The sequence below is a fragment of the Camelus bactrianus genome, chromosome 1 (genome assembly GCF_048773025.1).
Source record: "Camelus bactrianus isolate YW-2024 breed Bactrian camel chromosome 1, ASM4877302v1, whole genome shotgun sequence".
NCBI classification, from domain to species: Eukaryota; Metazoa; Chordata; class Mammalia; order Artiodactyla; family Camelidae; genus Camelus; species Camelus bactrianus.
In genome coordinates this window covers 57771461-57792412 of record NC_133539.1, presented here as the reverse complement: position 1 = coordinate 57792412, position 20952 = coordinate 57771461, and the positions used below count along the sequence as shown (strand labels likewise).

At 40.9% G+C, this 20952-nt stretch overlaps 1 protein-coding gene across 4 annotated transcripts in view; it reads right to left on the bottom strand.

The window, feature by feature from the left end:
• Window positions 1–3148: 3148 nt before the first annotated feature.
• Window positions 3149–20952, bottom strand: part of CD86 (CD86 molecule) — a 56964-nt gene continuing 39160 nt past the window's right edge. For 3 of the 4 annotated variants that reach the window (XM_010970891.3, XM_074364523.1, XM_010970890.3), the window contains exons 3-7: window positions 18738–19073; window positions 16871–17176; window positions 13976–14128; window positions 7025–7070; window positions 3149–4867 (exon numbers count right to left, since the gene is read on the bottom strand). In XM_010970891.3, the coding sequence (XP_010969193.2) occupies window positions 4771–4867; window positions 7025–7070; window positions 13976–14128; window positions 16871–17176; window positions 18738–19073 (938 nt within the window). In that variant the 3' untranslated portion in view covers window positions 3149–4770. The remainder of the gene's footprint in view (window positions 4868–7024; window positions 7071–13975; window positions 14129–16870; window positions 17177–18737; window positions 19074–20952) is intronic. The other variant, XM_010970892.3, reaches the window with a different exon arrangement.

Below are 20952 nucleotides of genomic sequence, written 5' to 3'. Positions count from 1 at the left end.
GAACAGGCATCCAAAGAACATCGGATATTTGAGGAATCCTCCAACATGGATAATGTAGAAAAACAAACAGGAAGAAACAACTTGGAGGATATAGAGACAATGCAGGAAAAATAAAACTTATTAACAACCTATTGTTAATATTGTCAGAGAGTTGAGAGATGATATTGCAACCATGAAGAACAAGGTCCTTGGAAAAAGAAACAAAAAAAGAACTCTTGGAAATTAAAACATGATAGCAGAAATACAAAAATACAACAGAGAGATTAGAAGATAAAGTTGAGGAAAATTTTAAGAAAGAATAAAATACAAATACATGACAAAGAGGAGAGAAAAATAAGAAAATAGGAGGATCATTCTAGGAGATATAACATTGGAATCCAGTATCCTTGAATATGAGGTGGGAGAAATAGAGGGAAAAATCATCAATGAAACACTCAGGAAAATTTCCCTGGAGTGAAGGACATGAGTTTCCAGATAGAAAAGGCCACCTCGATCTTAGTCATAGTGGATAAACAGGCATTTCATTACAAAATTTAAGAACACTGGAGATAAAGAAAAGATCCAAAAAGCTTCCATGTAAAAAAGATGAGTCAGAATATCCATATATTTTTCAAGAGTGACAATGGAAGCCAGAGACAATGGAAATTACTTCTTACCCCAAATTCTCTATTAAGCCAAATGATTAAATGGGAGAGTAGGGTGAAGACATTTTCAGATACATAAAATGTCATTAAATTTACTTCCCACATATCCTTTCTCATAAAGTTACTGGTGGATATGTATGTCCAACCAAAGTGAATTGAGTAAATCAAAAAAGACAAATATATGAAATGTGGGAAACAGGAGGTCTGGTGGAGAACAACTGTTGTTCCCCAGACCTAGGATGTAACTTGTTCATATTGGAACAGGTTCAGAAATCTGTGTGTAAAGACAGTGCAGGACTCTGTATCTATATGTATTTTTTTCTCTTGGAGTGAACAGGTAGCTTTGGGGTAGGCCAATGGAACCTCATTTATTTATAAGATCCATAAACATGCTGGCAAATGGATAAGACAGAAAATGAATACAATAAGGAAGTGTGTTTTTATTTTGAAGGATTGCTCTAAAGACTCTAAACTATCTTTGCAAGAGCCTTAGTTTAAGTTGTGTAGGTTGCTTAGGTATAGAATAAAACCAAATCTTCCTGAATAAGGGGAAAACACATATACACACATATATATGTGTACGTGTGTATGTATGTATATACACACTACATATGTATATATATGAATACACACAGTCAATACACATGCGCACACACACTGACATACAGAAGAAGCTGGAGATCAGAGCTGCCTCTTCGTAGCTAGGGAAAAGGAATGTGAGGGAGACCTTTTCACTATTTTCCTCCTGTTCCTTTTGATGTTTTGGACAAAATGCAGGGTGAGAGAGACGGTAGACTGGAATTATTTGGGTGGTGATTGTCATGTTCTTGGGATGAGGAAATAAGGGCCTGAGTGAGACAAGAGGAGGTGGGTGCTAAAGTTGGAGGAATCTTGGCTGGCCTGGTGATGACTGGACGCGGCAGGAGGGTGGGGTGGACGGTGGGTTCCTAGGGAAAGGTCGGAGGGCAGTGGTCAGAGATGACTCCCTGCTTTCTAGCCTGGGTTCACAAATGTGAGGACACTGAATGGATGGAGCTGGCTTCAGATAGCAGAGGGAGGAGGGTGGATTGCAAAAGAATAGTGAGTGTCGGGGTGGAGGGGGAGGAGCTGGAGTCAGCAACTGTGGTTCACGTTTCCTCTGACCAGACCTCATACTCAGTGGTCCTATCATGTGCCTTATAACCCACAGCTTGTGGCCCTATGTGACGATGGGTTGGCTTCTGGAAAACTCAGTGATGGGTCTTCCAGAGGTACCACCTAGTCGGGCTGAGGGAGTGTAGTGTAAGGTGGGGCGTAGGCCCTCAACGGGTAACCAACCAAAACACTGCCTCTTCTATGGCCAGAAAACACCAGGCTGGGAAGTAAAGGGGTGAAAGGGGTGACGATTCACAAAATTTTCCCCAACTCTGCCACTTACTAGGTGACCTTGGGTAAATCGCTTTGACTTCTCTGTGCCTACGTTTCCTCATCAGCAAAATGGGCATAATATCCCAATACCTATGTCACAGGAGGTATTAAATGAGATGGTGAGGATTAAATGGGATAATGAGTTTAAAGGTTTAGAAGAGCGCCCGGTACTAAATAAATACCAGTAATGTTAGCTGGTACTATTATAACTATGCCTAATGACCACTTGTAACCTTTCTTGCAGTTCTTTCCCCAGACTTGAAACACAGAAGGTCTAGTAAATTTAATATACAAAGAGGGGATGTTTACACCAGAGGGCATGTTAATGTTTCATTCAATCTTTAAACAAACAAATAGTTTTGAGGTGCCTCTTAGGTGCCTGGGACCCACTGGTGAGAAATTAGACGCATCCCTGCCCTTTCAGAGCCTGGACAGTTTTCTTCTGTCCAGAATTTCCCTGGCTATTCTCACATGTCATTTATATGTATGTATGTATGTATTTATTTTTGAGATATAACTGACATATGACATTGTAGTATTTGTAGGTGTACAACATGATTTGATATAGTATATATTATGAAATGATAGGTTAACATCCATCACCACACGATAGTTACAATTTTTTTCCTGTGATGAGAACTTTCAAGATGTACTCTCTTAGCAACATTCAAATATACAATTACATGCATTTATTTTATAACCAAAGTATTTTCAAGGAATTTTTATACTAAGCTTTTGTTTAATGTACATAATGAGCACACATTACATAGTATAAAACATTACAAACTGAAAAGCAAGTATCCCTTCCTTAACTCCAGATTTCCCGGTTGTCCTCAGAAACAACCTCTCTTACCTGACATACATCTCATTACCAAGATACACATATAGATTCACAAAATACCACCTTTCTTACACAGTAGTTAGGAGAAGGGGAAGAGGAGAGGGTTTGGGATGAGTCAGAAGTTTTTAGCCAGGTGACTGGAGAGTGGGGTTACCTTGGAGATGTTAAGAGGAAGGATGTCCATAAGGAGGATAGAGGGAGTAATATCAGACTGTAAGTCCTGTTGAAATAGAAGAAGAAAATGTAGACTTTTACATCAAGTTAATAGAAATTTATTGGTAACAGCTCTGTACAAAACATGTTAGGAAACAGCAAGATGCTTAGAGCCTAACAAAAGACAAGGGCAGGGCAGAGCACATGAACGGTAATATTACAAGTACAAGCATGGCCAGCACAGCCGTCTACAACCCTGTAGGGTCCTTTATGTTCAGTAAGAAGAACTGCTATTTCTGTAGCTTGGGCTTTCCAAAGTTCTCTTTAGGTTTGGACTGAGGCTGCTCTGTCCCTTGATGCTGCTTAAAGCCAGGGTCTCCTACCTCATTTCTACTGAGCTAGTATATTCCTCTCCTGCACCCAGTTTCCCTGCCAGTGAGGACATCACATAGACAGTCCTCAGACTCAAGTTTGCTGGCCCTCTTCTGGCAAATGTCCTAAGATCTCCTTAGGACATCTGTGGGCTGAGCCAGCCTCTGGGTGATTTGCATCCTGGCTCTCCTAATTCCACTCCAGCTCCTTCTCTCTCAGCCATTTGTTGAAAGAGTCCTAAGCCTCCTTGCATTCATCCCATTATTAAGACGATAGCTCTCCCCTCCCCAGCTCTGCTTCCAGCCAGGTGAAACATCACAACAACTTGGCTACCATCAAACCTCCTCACCAACCTCCAGGGAAACTGCTGTTGGCCTTATGTCCATTTGGACAGACTGTCCATCTGTTGCTTGTCCCAAGTCTTGTCAAAGGACTGAACAGACGGAACATTCATGCGTATCTCTATTGGTCAAGATCTTTCATTGTTTTTCCCCTTTTGAGTATTGAGGTCTCTCTGTTGGCTCTTGCACAGTTGTCCCAGGCCAAGACATCAGTCATTTCATTCCGAGAAAGAAGCAGGGTTTATGATGCACAGCACTCTCGTGCTTTATCCAGTGCTCTTTGCTAAGGCTTAGCAGTAGCTTCCTGGGCAGGTGGATCCTCCTCACTATTAGCAATAGCCCAGATAGGAATGGTCTACAGAACTGGTTCCTTCTCCGTCTCTCCTAATTTCCCAGGTTTTGAGTTGGTTTGCTCGTTGTTGTTAGCACACTGGGCCCCCGCTTTCCTTACTACCCTCACAGAGGGACAAGAACTCCTTAGCAGAGGCTGGACTTTCCTGTTAAGCACATTATTACAGTACACATTTGTTTATATTTCAGAATATTAATATTAACACTCTGAGGCCATAAAACACGAAACTCCCACCCAGACTGAAGAGGTAGTTGTTCAGTCACAGGTATCCAAGATGGAATGAAGCACTGCCTGAGAATTTAGAGAAAAGCCACAATTCCAGGAATTGGGAGCTCTACACAAAACATAATTTATACAATTAGGAAAGGAGACCAAATCTGAAACAGAAAGTGAGAATCTTACACATGATTCCTGAGCCAGGAATCATTTAGGTGGGCTTGGCCCATAAGTGTGCTCTGAAACGAAAGGAAACAGTTATAATCTGCTCCTGGCATAGGCAGGGAGGCTGTTTCATTTAGAGGGAGTCCTGCAGCCCCTGCTATTATTAATAGTAATATTTTCTTGCCTTCTGGGAAGGTTTAGAGAGACAAGAAGAAGGTCAGTCAAAACTTGAAAAGGAAAGCATATGAAAAACGGAGTCATATGGGCTTTACTCTTTAATTAAAAATGTGTAGCATTTTTGTTGCCTGCGGCTGTCTTCGAAATGTTAACATCACCCTGGGCTTCATCAGATCTCTCAGGTTCGTGGAATTCTACTCTGGAAAGATAGAAAAAGGAGTTTGGTCAGGTTTCACAGTAGAGCCACTTCCTCTTTTTAGATTTCAGTGATAGGGCAGAATATAGGGGGACACTGCAATAGCGAACTACTGATGAGAGAACTGTCTTTGATTTTTGTCTGGGCCTGACTGATTCCCTGCTGCCCTTCCTTCCCCAGGCTCTTCCAGACCATTTCTGAACTGGGTCTGATAGGACAGGCAAGATCTCTGCACCCAGGCTCACCATCCAGGATTCTAAGACTCATAGCAGCTGATGTATCCAGGTAAGTGCTGGGCACACTGGGGGTTATGCACCCTGGGGTCATGACCATATCTCTGTGATGAGGCTTTTAACTTAGAGTTACTTTGAGCACATGACTATATGACCAGAGCCTTGATATTCTTGAGAGCCCAGTTCCTCAGTTTCTTGGAGCAGGTGGATGTACAGACAATCTGACTGCATCATGTTGTGAAAGGAAAGATCACCAAGAATCTTTGTGGAGTCCTTCATGCATACATTCAGTCTTTCAACAAATATTTAAAAATCAAGATATGGGAACAACCTAAGTGTTCACTGATGGATGAATGGATAAAGAAATTTCTCTCTCTCTCTCTCTCACACACACACACACTCACATACACACACACACACACACAGAGGGAGAGAGAGAGAGAGAGAGAGAAATATTACTCAGCCATAAAAAGAATGAAATCTTGCCAACTGTGACAACAACATGGATGGATCTTGAGGGTATTATGCTAAATGAAATAAGACAAAGATAAATGCTGTATTATTTCACTTATATGTGGAATCTAAGAATAGATAATAATTGTGAAAAATCAAACATAGATACAGAGAACAGATTGATGGTTGCTAGAGGTGGAGAGGGTAGGGAGCTGGGAGAAATGAGTAAAACTTTTTTTTTTAAGTTTAAATAAACTGAATTTAAAAAACCTGAAAGCTTGAACTCTAAAATAAAAGAAAAAATGCATCTCACTGCATTTTGCTTTCCATAGCCCTCATATGTGAACAAAAGTTAATATAAAGAAAAGGATATACACATTTCCCCCTATGCTGTATTTAGGGTTACTTAAGTGCTGTTGTTTGGATTTGACTAGGTAAAGGATCTAGAAAGAAAGCCAAATAAATGAAAAATAAATAAAAATCAAGCAACTTAAATTATTACTCAGCTGAAAGCAAATGTAAGAAAAACTAAAGCTCTGATGAATGTTTACTTTTCCACAAAACTTCTTTTCAACATGTTATATGGCTACCAAACCATTAGGATATAAATTCTATAAGTAAGTCTTATATAAATTCTTAAGTAAGTCTTATAATACTCAACCAGTATTCACCATGAAAATTACAACTACTGAAAACTGTTAGTACTATTAAAAGGTTACTTTCTATAGATTCAAACACATGTGCTGCTGCAGTTTAACAAAAGAAAAAAAAATTATTGAGCACCTACTATATACCAGGCACTGTGCTAGGTGCTGGCAGCATAATGATGAGCTTAGCTGATATGTTCCCTGACCTCTATAGAGTTTGGTTTAGCTCAGCTTATAGAATTTAATAAGATAATTACACACATAGGTAACTATACCCTGGTGTTATGAAGAAAAAGCACGGGGATCCACATGACATTATAACAGGCTGACATAATGTAGTTTGGGAAAGGTTTTTAAGAAAGTGCAGCTTGAGCCAAGATCTAAAGAATGAGGTAAAGAAGCAGCAGCAGAACAATCCAAGCAGAAGCAAAGACACTGAGGCTACAGAGAACATACTGTCACTCCTCACTTAATATTTATTCAGCCCACACATGTGGGACACCCACTGGTCAGGCACCGTGCTAGGTTTACTGTGGTGAGTAAGATGCAGCCCATGCTCACCACATCAGACCCCTTTGGTATTAATTTTTTACTTGACCATACTGAGCTGGCCATGACCTGTGGGCATCATGCATTGGGCACAGTGCCATCCGTTTATAGCTAGGGTATTTCCCTCCAGGTCCTGACTAGTCTCACTTACCTTTTCCTCTCCATTTAGTTAATGTATGCTAAGGTCTCAGCATGCTTCAGACTTAAGCCTATTTTTAAAGTCATGGACTCTCTGGGGATTGTACCTCTTTCAACAATGTTGTAGAGTCAGGACTCACCTTTTCTCAGTCTGTTCACTCTCTCTCTCCTCCACTCTGATGATTTCTGAAAGAGACAAAAGCAACCTGAGAAAATGTACTACCCATAGATACTAAAAGAGGGAGCGTCTAAAGAGGCCCCTAAGTCCTAGGACTCAGAGAAAAATCATTGTGGCCATATAGGTAGAGTAAACCGTTCTGTTGATACAGTTTCATGGGGACTGAGAAGGAGTTTCTTTCATCCAAAAAGTAAATGCCTTCCTTTACTCGTTGTGCCTGAAGTTCTAATGTTGGGAATAGGTTTTTCACTTAAGGCTCTATTCTTTGCTAAAATAAAAATACTACTGGAAGGTGTAACACATTTAATTTTAGCAATCACTTAGTGATGGGAAAAAAGTTTCCCATCCTTTTCTGAAAGTAAGGTTTAGAAGGGGGAGGAAAAGGAAATCTTGAAGATGTTGATACCTAAATGGGTTAGCCAGCTGGCACTACCAAATAATACACAATGTTACACAGACAGGCTCAAGTGGGAAATCTCTAGCAGCCTAGACCTCCAAGTGCCTGAGTTACTATTGGTGTGGACTTCCTACTAATGCAGCTTGGGGTGTAAATTCCTCTAGGCTGACTGTTGTCATGGTGCTACTGTCCCACTCAGAGTCTTACGGCATGGGTCGTTAACCTGGGTGTCCATGGAGGAATTTAGGGACCGCAGGAATCCTTTCAACAACACCCCTGATGGTTTTGAACACTCCTTATTTTTGGCAGTTCTCTTTGTGTTTAAAAACAATCAGCTTTATTGAAGTATAATACAGTAAAGTCCAATTATTTTTCCATGTACATTTTGATGAGTTTAACAAATGTATGCAGTCATGAAAGTACCTCCATAACCAAGAATATAGAACATTTATATAAGCCCAGAGTTCCTTCCAGCCCCTTTTCAATCATTTCCTTTCCCCTCCCACTCCATCCCCTGTAACCACTGATCTGGTTAATGTCACAATAGTTTAGCTTTTTCTAGGATTTCATATAAATAGAATCATACAATGTGTAGTCTTTTTGTGCCTGGTGTCTTTGACTTAGCATAGTGCTTTTGAAATTCATCCATGTTGTTTCATGTTACCAGTAGTCCATTCTTTTCTGTAGCTTAGCAGTATTTCATTGTATGAATATACCACCACTTGTTTATCCATTCACCAACTGATGAAAATTCAGGATGCCCGGTTTTCAGTATCAGGAAGAAAGCTGCTATGGACGTTTGCATGTGTGTGTTTCTGTGTAGACATATGTCTTTCTTTTTCATGGCTAACTATCTAGGATTGCTGGGTTGTATAGCAGTGCAGTGAGAATTTCAAGTGCTTTACATCCTCCCCAACACTTCATATTTATCGATCCTTTTAATTGTAGCCATGTTAGTGGGTGGTGGTATCTCATTATGGCTTCAATTTGTATTTCCCCAATGATAATGACGTTATAACTGTGTGACTGTGCTTATTGGCCATTTGTATATTTTATTATGTAAAGCGTCTGTTCAAGTCTTTTGCTCTCTGCCTTTTGTTATATGGTTTGTCTTCTTAATACTGAGTCTGATATATATACACATGTATCACATATATATACACATCTGTGTGTATATGTGTGTGTGTGTGTGTGTGTGTGTGTGTGTGTGTGTGTGTGTGTATATATTCTGGCTTTAAGTCCTTTATCAGATTTATATTTTACAAACATTTCCTCCCAGTTTGTAGTTTGACTTTTCATTTTCTTAACAAAGTCAAAAGGCAAAAATTTTTAATTTTGATGAAGTTCCATTTATCAATTTGATCTTTTTATAATATGGTTTGTCCTTACTGTGTGTCCTGTCTAAGATTTACCTAATCTAGGCTCACAAAATTTTCTGTGTTTTCTTTCAAATGTCTTTTAATTTTAGCTCTTATATTTAGGTTTATGATCCATTCAAATTACTTTTTTGTCAGTCTAGGTTCATATTTTCCCACGTGAATATCCAATTGACCCAGTACCATTTGTTGAAAATATTACCTTTCTGCATGGAATTACCTTGGCACTTTTGCCAAAATCAGTTGACAAAACCATGTGTCTGTTTTTTGACTCTCCTTTTGGTTCCACTGCTTGATACGCCTGTCCTTTTACCACTGTCATACTGTGTTGATTACTGTCACTGTATAGTAAAATTTGAAATTAGGTAGTGTAAGTCCTGTGTCTTTGTTCTCATGTTTCAGAATTGTTTTGACAATTGTAGGTCCTTTGCATTTCCACATAACTTTGAAAATCAGCTTTTTAATTTCCACTAAAAAGCCTGCCAGGATTTTAACTGATATTGTATTGAATCCATAGATCGATTTGGGAGAATTGGTATCTTAATATCTAGTCTTCCGAACCCTGAACGTGGCATAATTCTCCATTTATTTAGGTCTACTTTAATTTCTGTCAGTACTAATTTTTTTTTTTTAGTTTTCAGTATACATACAGGTCTTGTACTTGTTTTTGAAAAACTTATTCCAAGGCCTTTAATATTATTTAATGATACTGTAAATGGTATTAATGTTTTTCAGTGTCCAATTGTTGTTAGTATACAGAAATACAATTGATTTTGTTTATTGGCTTTGTATCCTGCTACACTCAATCAGTTCTAATAGCTTTTAATGGTTTTCTTAGGCTTTTCTACAAACGTGATCATGTTATCTGTTAAAAAATAAAAAAGACAGAAGTTTTACTTCTCTTTTCCAATATGTGTGCCCTGTCTTTTTCTAGACTTGTGGCACTGGTTATGACATCCAGTACAATGCTGAACAAAAGCAGTGACAGTGATCTTAGACAAAAGCAATTATTCCCGATCTTAGACAAAGGCAGTCTTTCATCATTAAATATGATGCTAACTGAAGGATTTGGGTAGATGTCCGTTGCCAGGTTGAGGAAGTTCCTTTGTATTCCTACTTTTATGGGAGTTTATCTTTCTTGTTTAAAATTATGAATGGGTACTAATTTTGCCAAATGCTTTTTCTGTATCCATTGACATGTATTCTGTATCCACATGCTTTTTCTTTTTTTAGTCTGTCAATGTGGTGAATTTTATTGCTTGATATTTGGATGTTGAAACAACCTTATATTCCTGGAATAAACCCCACTTAATCATGATGTATCATACTTTTAATATATTGCTAGATTTTAGTTACTAATTTTGTAAAGCATTTTGGCATCTATGTTCACAGGAAGAGATAGTAGTTTTCTTTTCTTATAATGTCTTTTTCTAGTTTTGGTGTTAGGGCTCCCCCTACCTTCAGAGCAGCCTAGAAACTGACTCCAGGCAGTAAGTTGTGGGCAATCATAGGGCTCGCCTCATCTTTTCCCTTCTCTCAGGGACTCCAGTTTTCTGCAGCCTGTTGTCCAATGTCTGAAAACAGCTGTTACATGTATTTTGTCTGATTTTAGTTGTTTACGGCCAGAAGGCAATTCCTGTAGCCATTAATCCTTCCTGGGAGGAAGGAGAAGTCTATGTATTTTATGTAATTTTAAAAGAGCTTTAATTGTTAGAAAAGCCCCTCTTATTTCCTTATACCTTCTTATAACCTTTATCTGTTGAGATGCCCTTTAGAGCCTCAGTTAATGATCTTTGCAGCCTGTGGCAGTTTTCAGGTATTTCAAGGCAGCACTTGTGTCCTCCCCAAGGCTTTATTTCTAGCTAAGCATCCTCAGTTATTGAGCTATTCCTTGTTTGAGATTCCAGATGCTTTATAAATCCAGTTAGGTTCTATTTTTGTCAAAGTTCCTCTTAAAAATAATGGTGCTTATTGCCAAATACAGTATTTCAGATGTCTGTATACCAACAAGAAATAAGTATATTATCCTTTCATATCCATGACAAAATCATCAACATTTCAAAAAAAAAAAAAAAAAACCTAAAACCAAAAAACTAAAACCTTCTATTTTAAAATGAAAGCAGACAATAAAAAGGCAGATTCTAAACTTTTGGATTTGATTACAAATTTAGCATTTTGAAGGGTAGATATGATGGTATCATGCAGTTTCAGTTTTTAAGCCCTGTGAAATTTCCACTTAAATGGTGATTAAATATGATTTATTTTGGGAAAGACATTTGGCCTTTAAGAAATCATTCCTAAAAGAGCTGAGACTCTTCTAGACTTGGTGGAGGGAGGCAAGCTGTAAAAATTGTAGGTTGCTAAGGCACTGTTAGATACACATTTCAGCCACACAAGAACCAAATGAGGAAGTAAAACTTCAGGAGGAGCTATTTTAGTCTTTCTCCCCAATGGGTAAGCTGACAGGGTAACTTCTGATTGGGAAAAGACAGCAATTCAAGGTTACAGTTTCTTACAGCCTTAACTGCTCTATTTGACAAAACAAAAAAGAGAAGAAAGATTAGAAACCAGCTAGAACAGCCATGGCATTTCCCTTTTATTCATTTAACAACCTAAACAGGGTAAATATGTATGGTTGAGGAGTAGAAAAACTATAATTACTGAACAAACACTGGAAAGGACTTTTGGCACAAAGTTAGTTGGAGGGCTGTCTCCTTTGAGAAAAGGATTAATGTTGGATTAGGAGGAAGCTCCATTGTTGAAGAAATGTCTACTCATCAGTAAGCTTTTGTCTCTGTGGATGGGTCATGACTGCTCCCATATCTGTCTGTTGACAGTATTTAGTTTCTTGTGCACTGAGATCCCCATTTCCTTGCTAGCTCTCAGCTGAGGGTCATCCCCAGCTTCTAGAGACCACATACGTTCCTTTCTAATGGCCCCTCCCTCCATCTTCAAAGGCAGCAATGGTAGGTTGAGCTTGTCTCAAGCTTTGGATCTCTCCTTCTTCTATTTCATCTTTCTAATCCAGGTGGGAAAGGTTCTCTGACTCACATGATCAGATTGGGTCTACCAAGATAATCTCCTCATCTTAAGGTCAGTACATTAATCACATATGCAAATTCCCTTTTGCCATGTCAGATAACATGGTATAGATTCTGGGGTATAGGAGGTGGACATCTGGTTGGTGGCCTGTCATACAGCCAATGCCAGGGGGTATCCACAAAGCAAGTGCAGCCATTGGTGAAGTTACAGAATCCAATTTTACAAACATCTCATATCTACATGGGTGGTTACTTGGTACATCTCCCTGCACCAATGAAATCAAGGCTGTTCCCTGACCAAACTCACTGGCACAGATGACTATCTATCTGACTGAACAACATTTTTGTACCAATATTTTTTAACACACTCTTGGAGGGGGTCATATATGTACTCTGCTCTGTTGTTGTCTTCTGCCTTTTAACACTCATAGCTCAATTTGACCATCTCAAATGCAACTGATAGCTTCTTGAACACCCTTCCAACTCTCTCATGTGTATAGACACATCCTCTTTAACTCCCTTCTCTAGTCTCCTCAATTTTTCTGACTGCTTATTAGGGGAAGAAACATTCTTACTCACTTTTTCTCCATCCCTTTTCTTTGTTTTGTTTGTAAGCTAATCATTCCAGCATGAAAGTAAATTTAGGAGATAGCTTATTTTCAAGTTGAAGGTTGCTTCTGCACATTTAGCTAATTCTAAATGGCAATGAGATTGAGAGAAAGAGAAGCTTAAAGCTCTCACCTTGAAAAGTCAAAGCCTGGACCAGCATGATATATCTCACTATCTGACCCTGAGCTGTGAATTTTACACCTTTATATCATAGAAATCTCTCAGTATATCCTGTACTTTGGCGATTTGAATGGCTCTGCCATATGCTTTGTATTAGTGTATTGAAATTGGATTATTACTCCCAAATTTCCTGTTTTTAAAACACAGCAGGATGAAATGAATGACTACTAATGTCCTCCATCTATTTCTAGATGGATCTCAAAATCAGTACTGTGAAATCTTAAAATGCTGACCAGAAGCATTACTCATCTTGTACCTTTTTACGATAAATGAGTAAGAAGGTAACCTTAATTATTAGCACCAACCAAACTTTTAGTGGAGGCAGTTACTGAGATAAAGTCCAAACTAATCTTACAACTTCACCCAAACCAGCCCAAACCACAAACAGGCATGGGATTATTATAAAGTCAGGGACTACTTTGCCCCTATCCCCATTAAACACAGGCCACTGTTACAACAGAAGTCAATGGAGAAGCTGCTTAATGTACTATTTACAACAGCAAAACTATGGGAACAACCAAAGGTATATCCATATAATGGAGTATCTCGCAGACATTTAAAATGATGCTGTAGAATAATACTTAATGACACTGAAAATTTTCTTCCTACATTTAGTATAACAAAGTTAAGGAACAAATTATGAAAAATAGTGTTTATAATACTATCCCACTTATGGAAAAATAACATAGATTTATACATAAAAAAATCTGGGAGATGTACTCTAAAATGTTGTCTGTCTAACCATTTTTTCTTATTAGTAGAACTATAGGTGATTTTTATTTTCAGTATATTTGGTAATGCATACATAATATTTGGTAATCCATAAGAGTTAATGTTATTTTTTTAAAGTCAGTGAGGAATAATTCATCTAACTTACTTCTTAGGAAACCTAGACTTTTAGAGATGAGAAGGCAGATCTTAAGGTCATCTAATCCTCCCCCACTCCCACCAAACATCCCTGCTTGACCACCGTCGGGTCCATAATCATGAACATTTGTAAGTGTCACCATTTTACTCCATTGAATTCTCACGGTCACTTCATGATGTGAAGTAGGTAAAGCATGGAATCATCAGCTTTGTCTGGAAACCAGGAGTACATTTGTAAACCTTAAGTTAGAAACATTGCCTTTCCTAGAAATCCAGAGCAACCTTGTCAGCTGCTGAGTCCCACCTATATGAGGAAACCTTTTCTTCCAAACGCTTGCTGACTTTCTGCTAGCCTGGGCTCAGCCCGCAAGCGAGCTCCCGACGACTGCTGATCAGGAAGGAGCTGCAAAGTGACAATCTGCAGAGGACAAGCACTGACTCACCACATTCATTAGAGGGGCCAGGCTGCTTCTTCTTCCTTTTCCTTAGTGTTAGAAAGAACACCATCCCACACACCACGACCAATGTAACAAGTAGAGCTGCAATCCAGACGATGTGGTCTGGGACATGGGGACGTGGCACAGGTGGCTTTGCATCTAAAAATGAACCCAAGTTTTCAATCAGCCAGGCAGGTTGATTATAAAAGCTTTATAATTACTGCTCTTCTCTTTATTGACATGCCAGCATCTCCCCAGGGCTCTATAGCCAGAGGAGTCGGAAATCCACCATGTGAAGCCACAGAAGGTCCCAGTCTCGGGGCCTCAGCAGCTGACTGAGAAGCAAGCCAGTGCCTTTGGCCAGATGCCTGGACTGAGCTGCCTTGCCTTTCCTTCCTGTAGGCCGGGCTGACAATGACTGTGATCTAAAAGAGGGTCAGCTTGGCCCTTGGTTCTGCAATCTGGGTAATGTACCTATGCTGAGGCTCTGAATGTGCAGTCATCTGGGCAGCATCCTGATTCCTCAGCCCCTTATGTGATCAGGCCCCAGGTCTCGAAGCTTCCCTTGTAATAATTCCTCCATCCGCTATCATCTCTAGATCAGGCTCCAGACACCTCTCTCCCGGGAAACATAACAGCCTCCTCACAGGCCTCCTACCTCCAGTTTTGTTTGTTTTTCCTACGGAGATCACAGTGGACTTCCTCAAGCATGGCTTTTAGCATATCTCACCTACTAGAAGACCTTTGACATCTCTTCATGCCCTGAGTGATCAGAGTCCGAATCATCTCCTGGGAGGTCAGATTTACTTCTTTGCATAAGAACTCCTAAGTTTCCATGAAGTTGAAAAACAGGCTTTGGGTCAAGGGGTGGAAACTTAGAACTGAGTGGCCCACTTCATAGACATTTATGGAAACAGTTCTGGTAGTTAATCTCAAATTACAGGAAAATAGGACCAGCTGACTTCCCACTGGCTTAGCCACAGTTTGTGGACACATGTCCTGTTCCTGGGACCTTCAGAAAAGGAGTGGTTGGCATGGTAGGCCACATCCAACACTTTGAGTCTGTCCCAGGTATCCCATGTGAGCCTGTTTGGAGTTCCTAGTAAGGTGGGGGGCAATTATACTTGTTAATATGGAGACTGCTATCTTTTGATACCCAAAAGGGTTCTTTGATGCAGGGCCTAACCTATCTCTGATCTAGCCATAGAGCAGGGACAGAGAGAGGCAAGCCCTGTCTTCCTGAGGCAGCTAGAGCTGAAACGTTTCTGAAGCCGCTGGCAGCGGGGAAGGTTTTGGCAGCAGGTGAGAAGCAGGTGAAAGCTGAGCCCTGACGGACTATAGCGGTGGCAGGGCCCTGCTCCTTCTGTTCCTTTGTAGCCCGTGGGAGCCATGGCTGAGGGCCGCAGGGCATGTCCTGTGTGGTGATGTTGTCAGATCCAGGAAGGTGCTGAACTTCAGGGCAGTGTGGGATAGGCTTCTATCAGGCCAAGAGAGGCTACACTAGAAGCAACCAGGACAGGCTGGGTGACCTCGCCATTTACTGGACTCTCAAGAGTTGGAGGTGTCTGATCAGAAGGAAACCAACACCAGGAGAGGGGACTGGCTCACTGGTACAGCGAAGCTGGCCGGTAGGGACTGGCCTCGGGGATTGTCTGTTTGAACAATGAGGCACCAGATAAGAGGGGGCATCAGAGTCAGAGGATAGAGCAAGGAGCTGGATGGATGCCTTAGGAGGAGGCAGACCAAGAGCTGGAGGAGAGGCCGAGGCAAGCAGAAGGCAGATGGGTGGGGGGAGTGTTCGGGATCAGAACAAGCACTGGTGAGGGCAGTGTGGGTGCAGATTGCCTTTATTCCAGAAGAGAATCTTGCAGTTTCTGCTCCTCAAGAGTGATGTTTCAAATGTGGATGTATTCCAGGGCAAAGCCAGGACTCTAAAACGGCAGGCTCCTGTGAGTGGACACTGCTTGGTTTCCACCCTTTCCTCCAGCGGGACTGGTCCCTGTGCTACACTGTCAACATGCCACAAGCATCTCTGCTTCTGTGTTCCCTTGACCCATGGGTACTGGTGCCACCACCACTGCCTGAGTGCGTGGCAGATACTACTCATTGATTGTGGCCCTCTCACCTCCCAAGCCTGAATACTGTTTCAGAATTTTTCTTTCTGTTCAGGAAGCCATTACAAATTTGAGTTCCTGTCATCTCTTGACCACATTATCAAGCCCAAGTATTTCAGTAATGTATGGTAATATAAAGTCACACGTCATTTAGGAAGCCTTTACTGACCCTCAAGGAACTTGCCTATTTCTGAATGCCTGTAAAACTTACTATCAGTCACTCTTGTTTTTAAATTTAGTCACATCTTTCCACAGGATATAATTTAGATTCCAATTCAGTCTTTTAAAAATCCAATTTACCACGTGTGTACATCACAGGATTAGAAGGTCCTTGAGGGCAGAGAGCATGTCTTATACCTTTTGGTTTTCTCCCCTGCAACCAACAATGTCTAGAATGGTTCCGTACTCATAACAAGTGCTGTATTTCTGTATGCATGCATGGTGTGCATGCATGCGTGTCTATGTGTTTTAATGAATGGAAGACTTCTAGCCTGGAGGAATCCTGCATTTTCTGACCTAAGGTTCAGAATCTTCTATCCAAAGGTAGCCTAAAAAACTGGATTAGCGTCAGGGCCAAGAACATGCTTCCTCAAGTGCAGCATAAGTTCATAGCCTTCTGGACCTTGTAGCACTCAGATGAAACAGGAGCCCTCTGTCTGGATCTTTCCTGACAGTCTCATAAAATGGCCCAGTTGGAGGTTTCCTGGCAAGCAGAAGACATTGGATGATCTACCTTAACCATCTGTGTATACACCAGATAAAAGAAAGTCTGGGGAAGCAGGCTTACCTATATTGTAAGGTAGGGAGAAAAGTGTCTTCGTTGGCTCAAGCTGCAGGACACAGAAGATGCTCACATTTGTTTCAGGAGGGATGGAGAAAGACATGCTGATAGAAACACTGTACAGTTCTGTGATGTTATTTTGAGATTTCTTCATAACAGCATCATACTCGGTGGTTGAATTCTTAGTTTTTAGCAAAGTATACATCTTTTGAGGTTCTGGATAGCCTTGTGTAGATGAGCAGTTCAAATTTATGATGTTAGAATTTTCTGTTTGATTAGAAATTAGACTTATTTCTGGTTGACTGAAGTTAGCTGAAAGCAGAATAGAGATACCAAAAAAGAAAAAAATTCAGTCTAAATTTAGATGTATTTAGAAGGGAACAGCAAATAATGAGGTGCCAGATCTGATCTGGGAACTCACTGGAGGAACACCTGGAAGCCTCAGGGTCTAAACTGCAGGCCTCAGGCCACCTCACATTTATTTTTCAAAAATGGAGTTTGAGGCCGTGCTTACTTCCTGCTTGCCCAAATCAGTGAGGTGCTCTCTGCGCAACAGAGGGGCTGGCCTCGTCTGCCAGCTGAACCCCTTACTCTTCTGTAGTCACTAGGTACTCTGCAAGTTCTACATACCAATTTAAAATTTAGTATACCACTTCTAACGCTTCAGTGGTTTGTATGCCATCTCGACAAGTTTTGCTCTGTCAACACATTACTTAAGCACTCTGCTTGTACGTGATGTGGCCTGTACAAGGTGGATTGCCATGGTGCTACTTACTTTAGACCTCATTAGCAATAATTAATCTGGATCTAGTAATTCCACATCTGGGTGTCTGCCCTAGAGAAATGAAAACTTAAGTTTACACAAAAACTTGAACATGAATGTTTACAGCAGCTCTGTTCATAACAGCCCCAAACTGGAAACAACTCATTATCTTTCCATGGATTGAGTGGATAAACAAAAATGCTACTCAATAATAAGAAGGAAGAGACTTTTGATACATGCAACACCTTGGATGACTCTCAAAGGCATTATATTGAATAAAAGAAGCTGGTCTTAAAAGGTTACAAATTGTATGAGTTCATTTATGTGACATTCACATGAAGACAAGACTACAGGATGCAAAACAGGGGTTATGGGTATGGAAAGGGTATGACTATAAGGGTATAGCATGGGGAAATTTTTTTTAGTTTGCTGAAATGATTTGTAGTCTGTTTCTACTGCTGGTTACGTAAATCTATAGTTCAAATTAACAGAACTGTATACCAAAATTAAAATAATTAATTTTACTGTATTGTAATTAAAAAAAATCTATAGTGACAAGTTTTTCAAGGCCTAGGAAAACAGAGGAGCTGGTTTGTCAGCTTTCAGATTGTGTGCCTTGGGTTAATTCCCTTCTGTCTACTGGGCTCATGGTTGGCAACCAACAAGTCATAAGCAGTCTTCAGGAGGCTGAAGGGAAAACCCAAATCAGTCAGCTGACTCTGGTGCTAGGAGCTCCAGGCAAAGATTTAGTAGATGAGAAATCTTGGACCGAAGGAGAAAATGAATGAAAAGAGAATGAGACCTATATGGCTCATATAAACTTCATAATGGCCAATTTACCCATGGTTTTCACTTAGCCACACTGCCTTGGTTTAGTTAGCTCTAGTTGGTCCCCAAAGTAGATTCTTACAGATCCCTTAGAACTATAAAAAATACAAAGGACTTTTAGTTCCCTACTCCCAAGCCTTGCATTCCTTTCAAATGAACTGTCCCCAAAAAGGCTGTTCGCTGCCTCTCTCTCTGGGTGGCCCCTACCCCCAAAATATTTGTCTGCTTGTTGCAGTCTCATCTGAGAAGGTGGGGGATCTGAACACGCCATTGACTACATACCAAGCACTGACAGGTCAGAACTCATATGGTAGATGGGAACCAGTCCTGTGGGCCCTTTATGATGGATGAAGCATTGATACGAGCCCTTGTCCTTGATCTGAACGTTGTGGAGTCGCAGGGTCCAATTGTCCAGGTCAAAGCTTGTGCGGCCCATGTACCTGGGATCAACGTTGTGAGGCTTCTCTTGGCCTCTGTAGAGCTCATAGAGAACCAGCTTATCCTGGTCCTGCCAAAATATCACCAGCTCGTCCAGGCTCAGGTTTTGAGAGTTTGTAAAGTGGCATGGCAGGTCTCCAGTCTTGTTGAAATATGCCTGACTTTTCAAGGAAGCAGCACCTATAAAAGGAAAGATGGGAATTGGGGAAGGAGAAACAAGAGGCAAGGGGAAAAAGCCCAGAAACTGCATTCCTCTCTATACCCAGATTCTGTCTTGTCAGTAATGATATTGAAGAACTAGGTGTTAAACCCTGGAACTGTGCGTACACTGGAGTCTGGAGAAGGAGACTTTTGTCCTCGCTTCGCTGCTAGCTAACTGGGTAGCCTTGTGCAAACTGCAACTCCTCTGAGGCTCGGTTTCCTTATCTGTTGAATGAAGGGGTGGACAAAATGTTCTAAGATTCTTTCCAGTATTACATTCTATGAATCTAAATCCCAGAACACGGAAAACCAGCAGCGTTAGACAATTCATTCACCCATCCATTACCTTCCTATAACCTGAACGTTGGTTCTCTTCACTGTAGCTGTTACAGGCTCCTACATCATGGCCAAAAGCTCTCCCTTCCCCTCCCATCCCCTGATTCCTTGGCCTGCTATGGGGAAAAGATTTCTGATAATGTGATAACAAGCTTGATAGCCCCCCCCCCTTTCATTATGCCTCAGTGGTTGGGCATCACAGGAATAGTATCTTTGAAATTTGGATAGTTCCCTTTATAGAACATCCCTCATGACTGCTGCTCCCATGGCCAGCTCTCCCAAGGATATAAGACAGTTTGGAAATGACACAAATTGTCAACCAAGGCCTCTATTCTGTGACCTCTCTAAGCTCTTTTCAGGGATCAGAAAGAGAACTGGGCAAATATGATGGTTGTTTTGGGACTGTGGTGGTCAAGGAACATTTAAGGTACATGAATGAAATGCTGGAAATGAATCATAAATGGGAAGGTGAGGATGTACTTTTGGAGTACCGGGGAAACCCCAAGTACCACAAACTTGCTCTCCCCAGAATGCACTGTGCTTGGAAATTTTTGCAGCCCCTAGAGAATGTACTAAGAGAGTTCGGAGAAAGGCTTTCATCCCTGATGGGGTATTGGGGTTTGTGAAAGGGATTTGGGTCACCTAACTCCTAAAATGTGATTGATTATAATTTTTGTAGGATCTATTCTGGGTCACAGAATTGCTTACTACTTGGCCAAGAAATTAAGTAGTGGTGGGTAAGAAGTGCAGGGTTATGGGGGGAAAATGCTGTTTCTTAGTTAATATGAAGTGAGATATCACCTTGGGGAGGGAGTTAGGGTGGGTCCTAAATAAAGCTTTATCATCCCAGACTTCAATAAAGGAATGTTAACATTAAGGAGGAGAGGAGAGATAGGTTGGTGAGGAAGATGAGAGGAGTTTCCTTCGAGGTGCTCTTTGAGGGGCAGTAGGAGAAATTAAATTGATCTGATCAATGGTTTCTCTTCTGAGAGGGAGTAGAAGAGAAATAATAGTGGTATGCACTTGGCAAACTTGAGCTGTGTGCAGAGTAGCCCAGTGAGAACGCATAATCAAGGGGGCTGGTGGTGGTCTTGAACTCTGCGGGAAGGAGACTCCAGGCATCAGTGAGAGTGGCACACGTTTGAATTACTGCCCATTGCATTACACTCCCTAGAACCCTGTGAAGCCCTTGAAAGTATGAAATGCAGCCTCTGTACAAGATGCATTCCCATATAGGAGGGAGGCAGGAGAAGCTACCTGGGTACCTGGAACAGTGAAAGGGGGACCTATAGAAGATTTACTGTGTTCGGTGACTATCTTACCAGGCACTCCTGGGGTGCTGCTACACCTTTGCTAAACTCTGAATGATAATGTAAGGGTGCTGCCTATTGTAAAAGCTTCTAGCAGCTATTTCTGGGGGAACATGCTGTTTTTAATCACTAATGTGCCGTATGATCTAGGGCAGATGACCTAATGGAGAAACCAAACACTTAGTTGAAAATTCTGCCAGTTAACGGTCAAC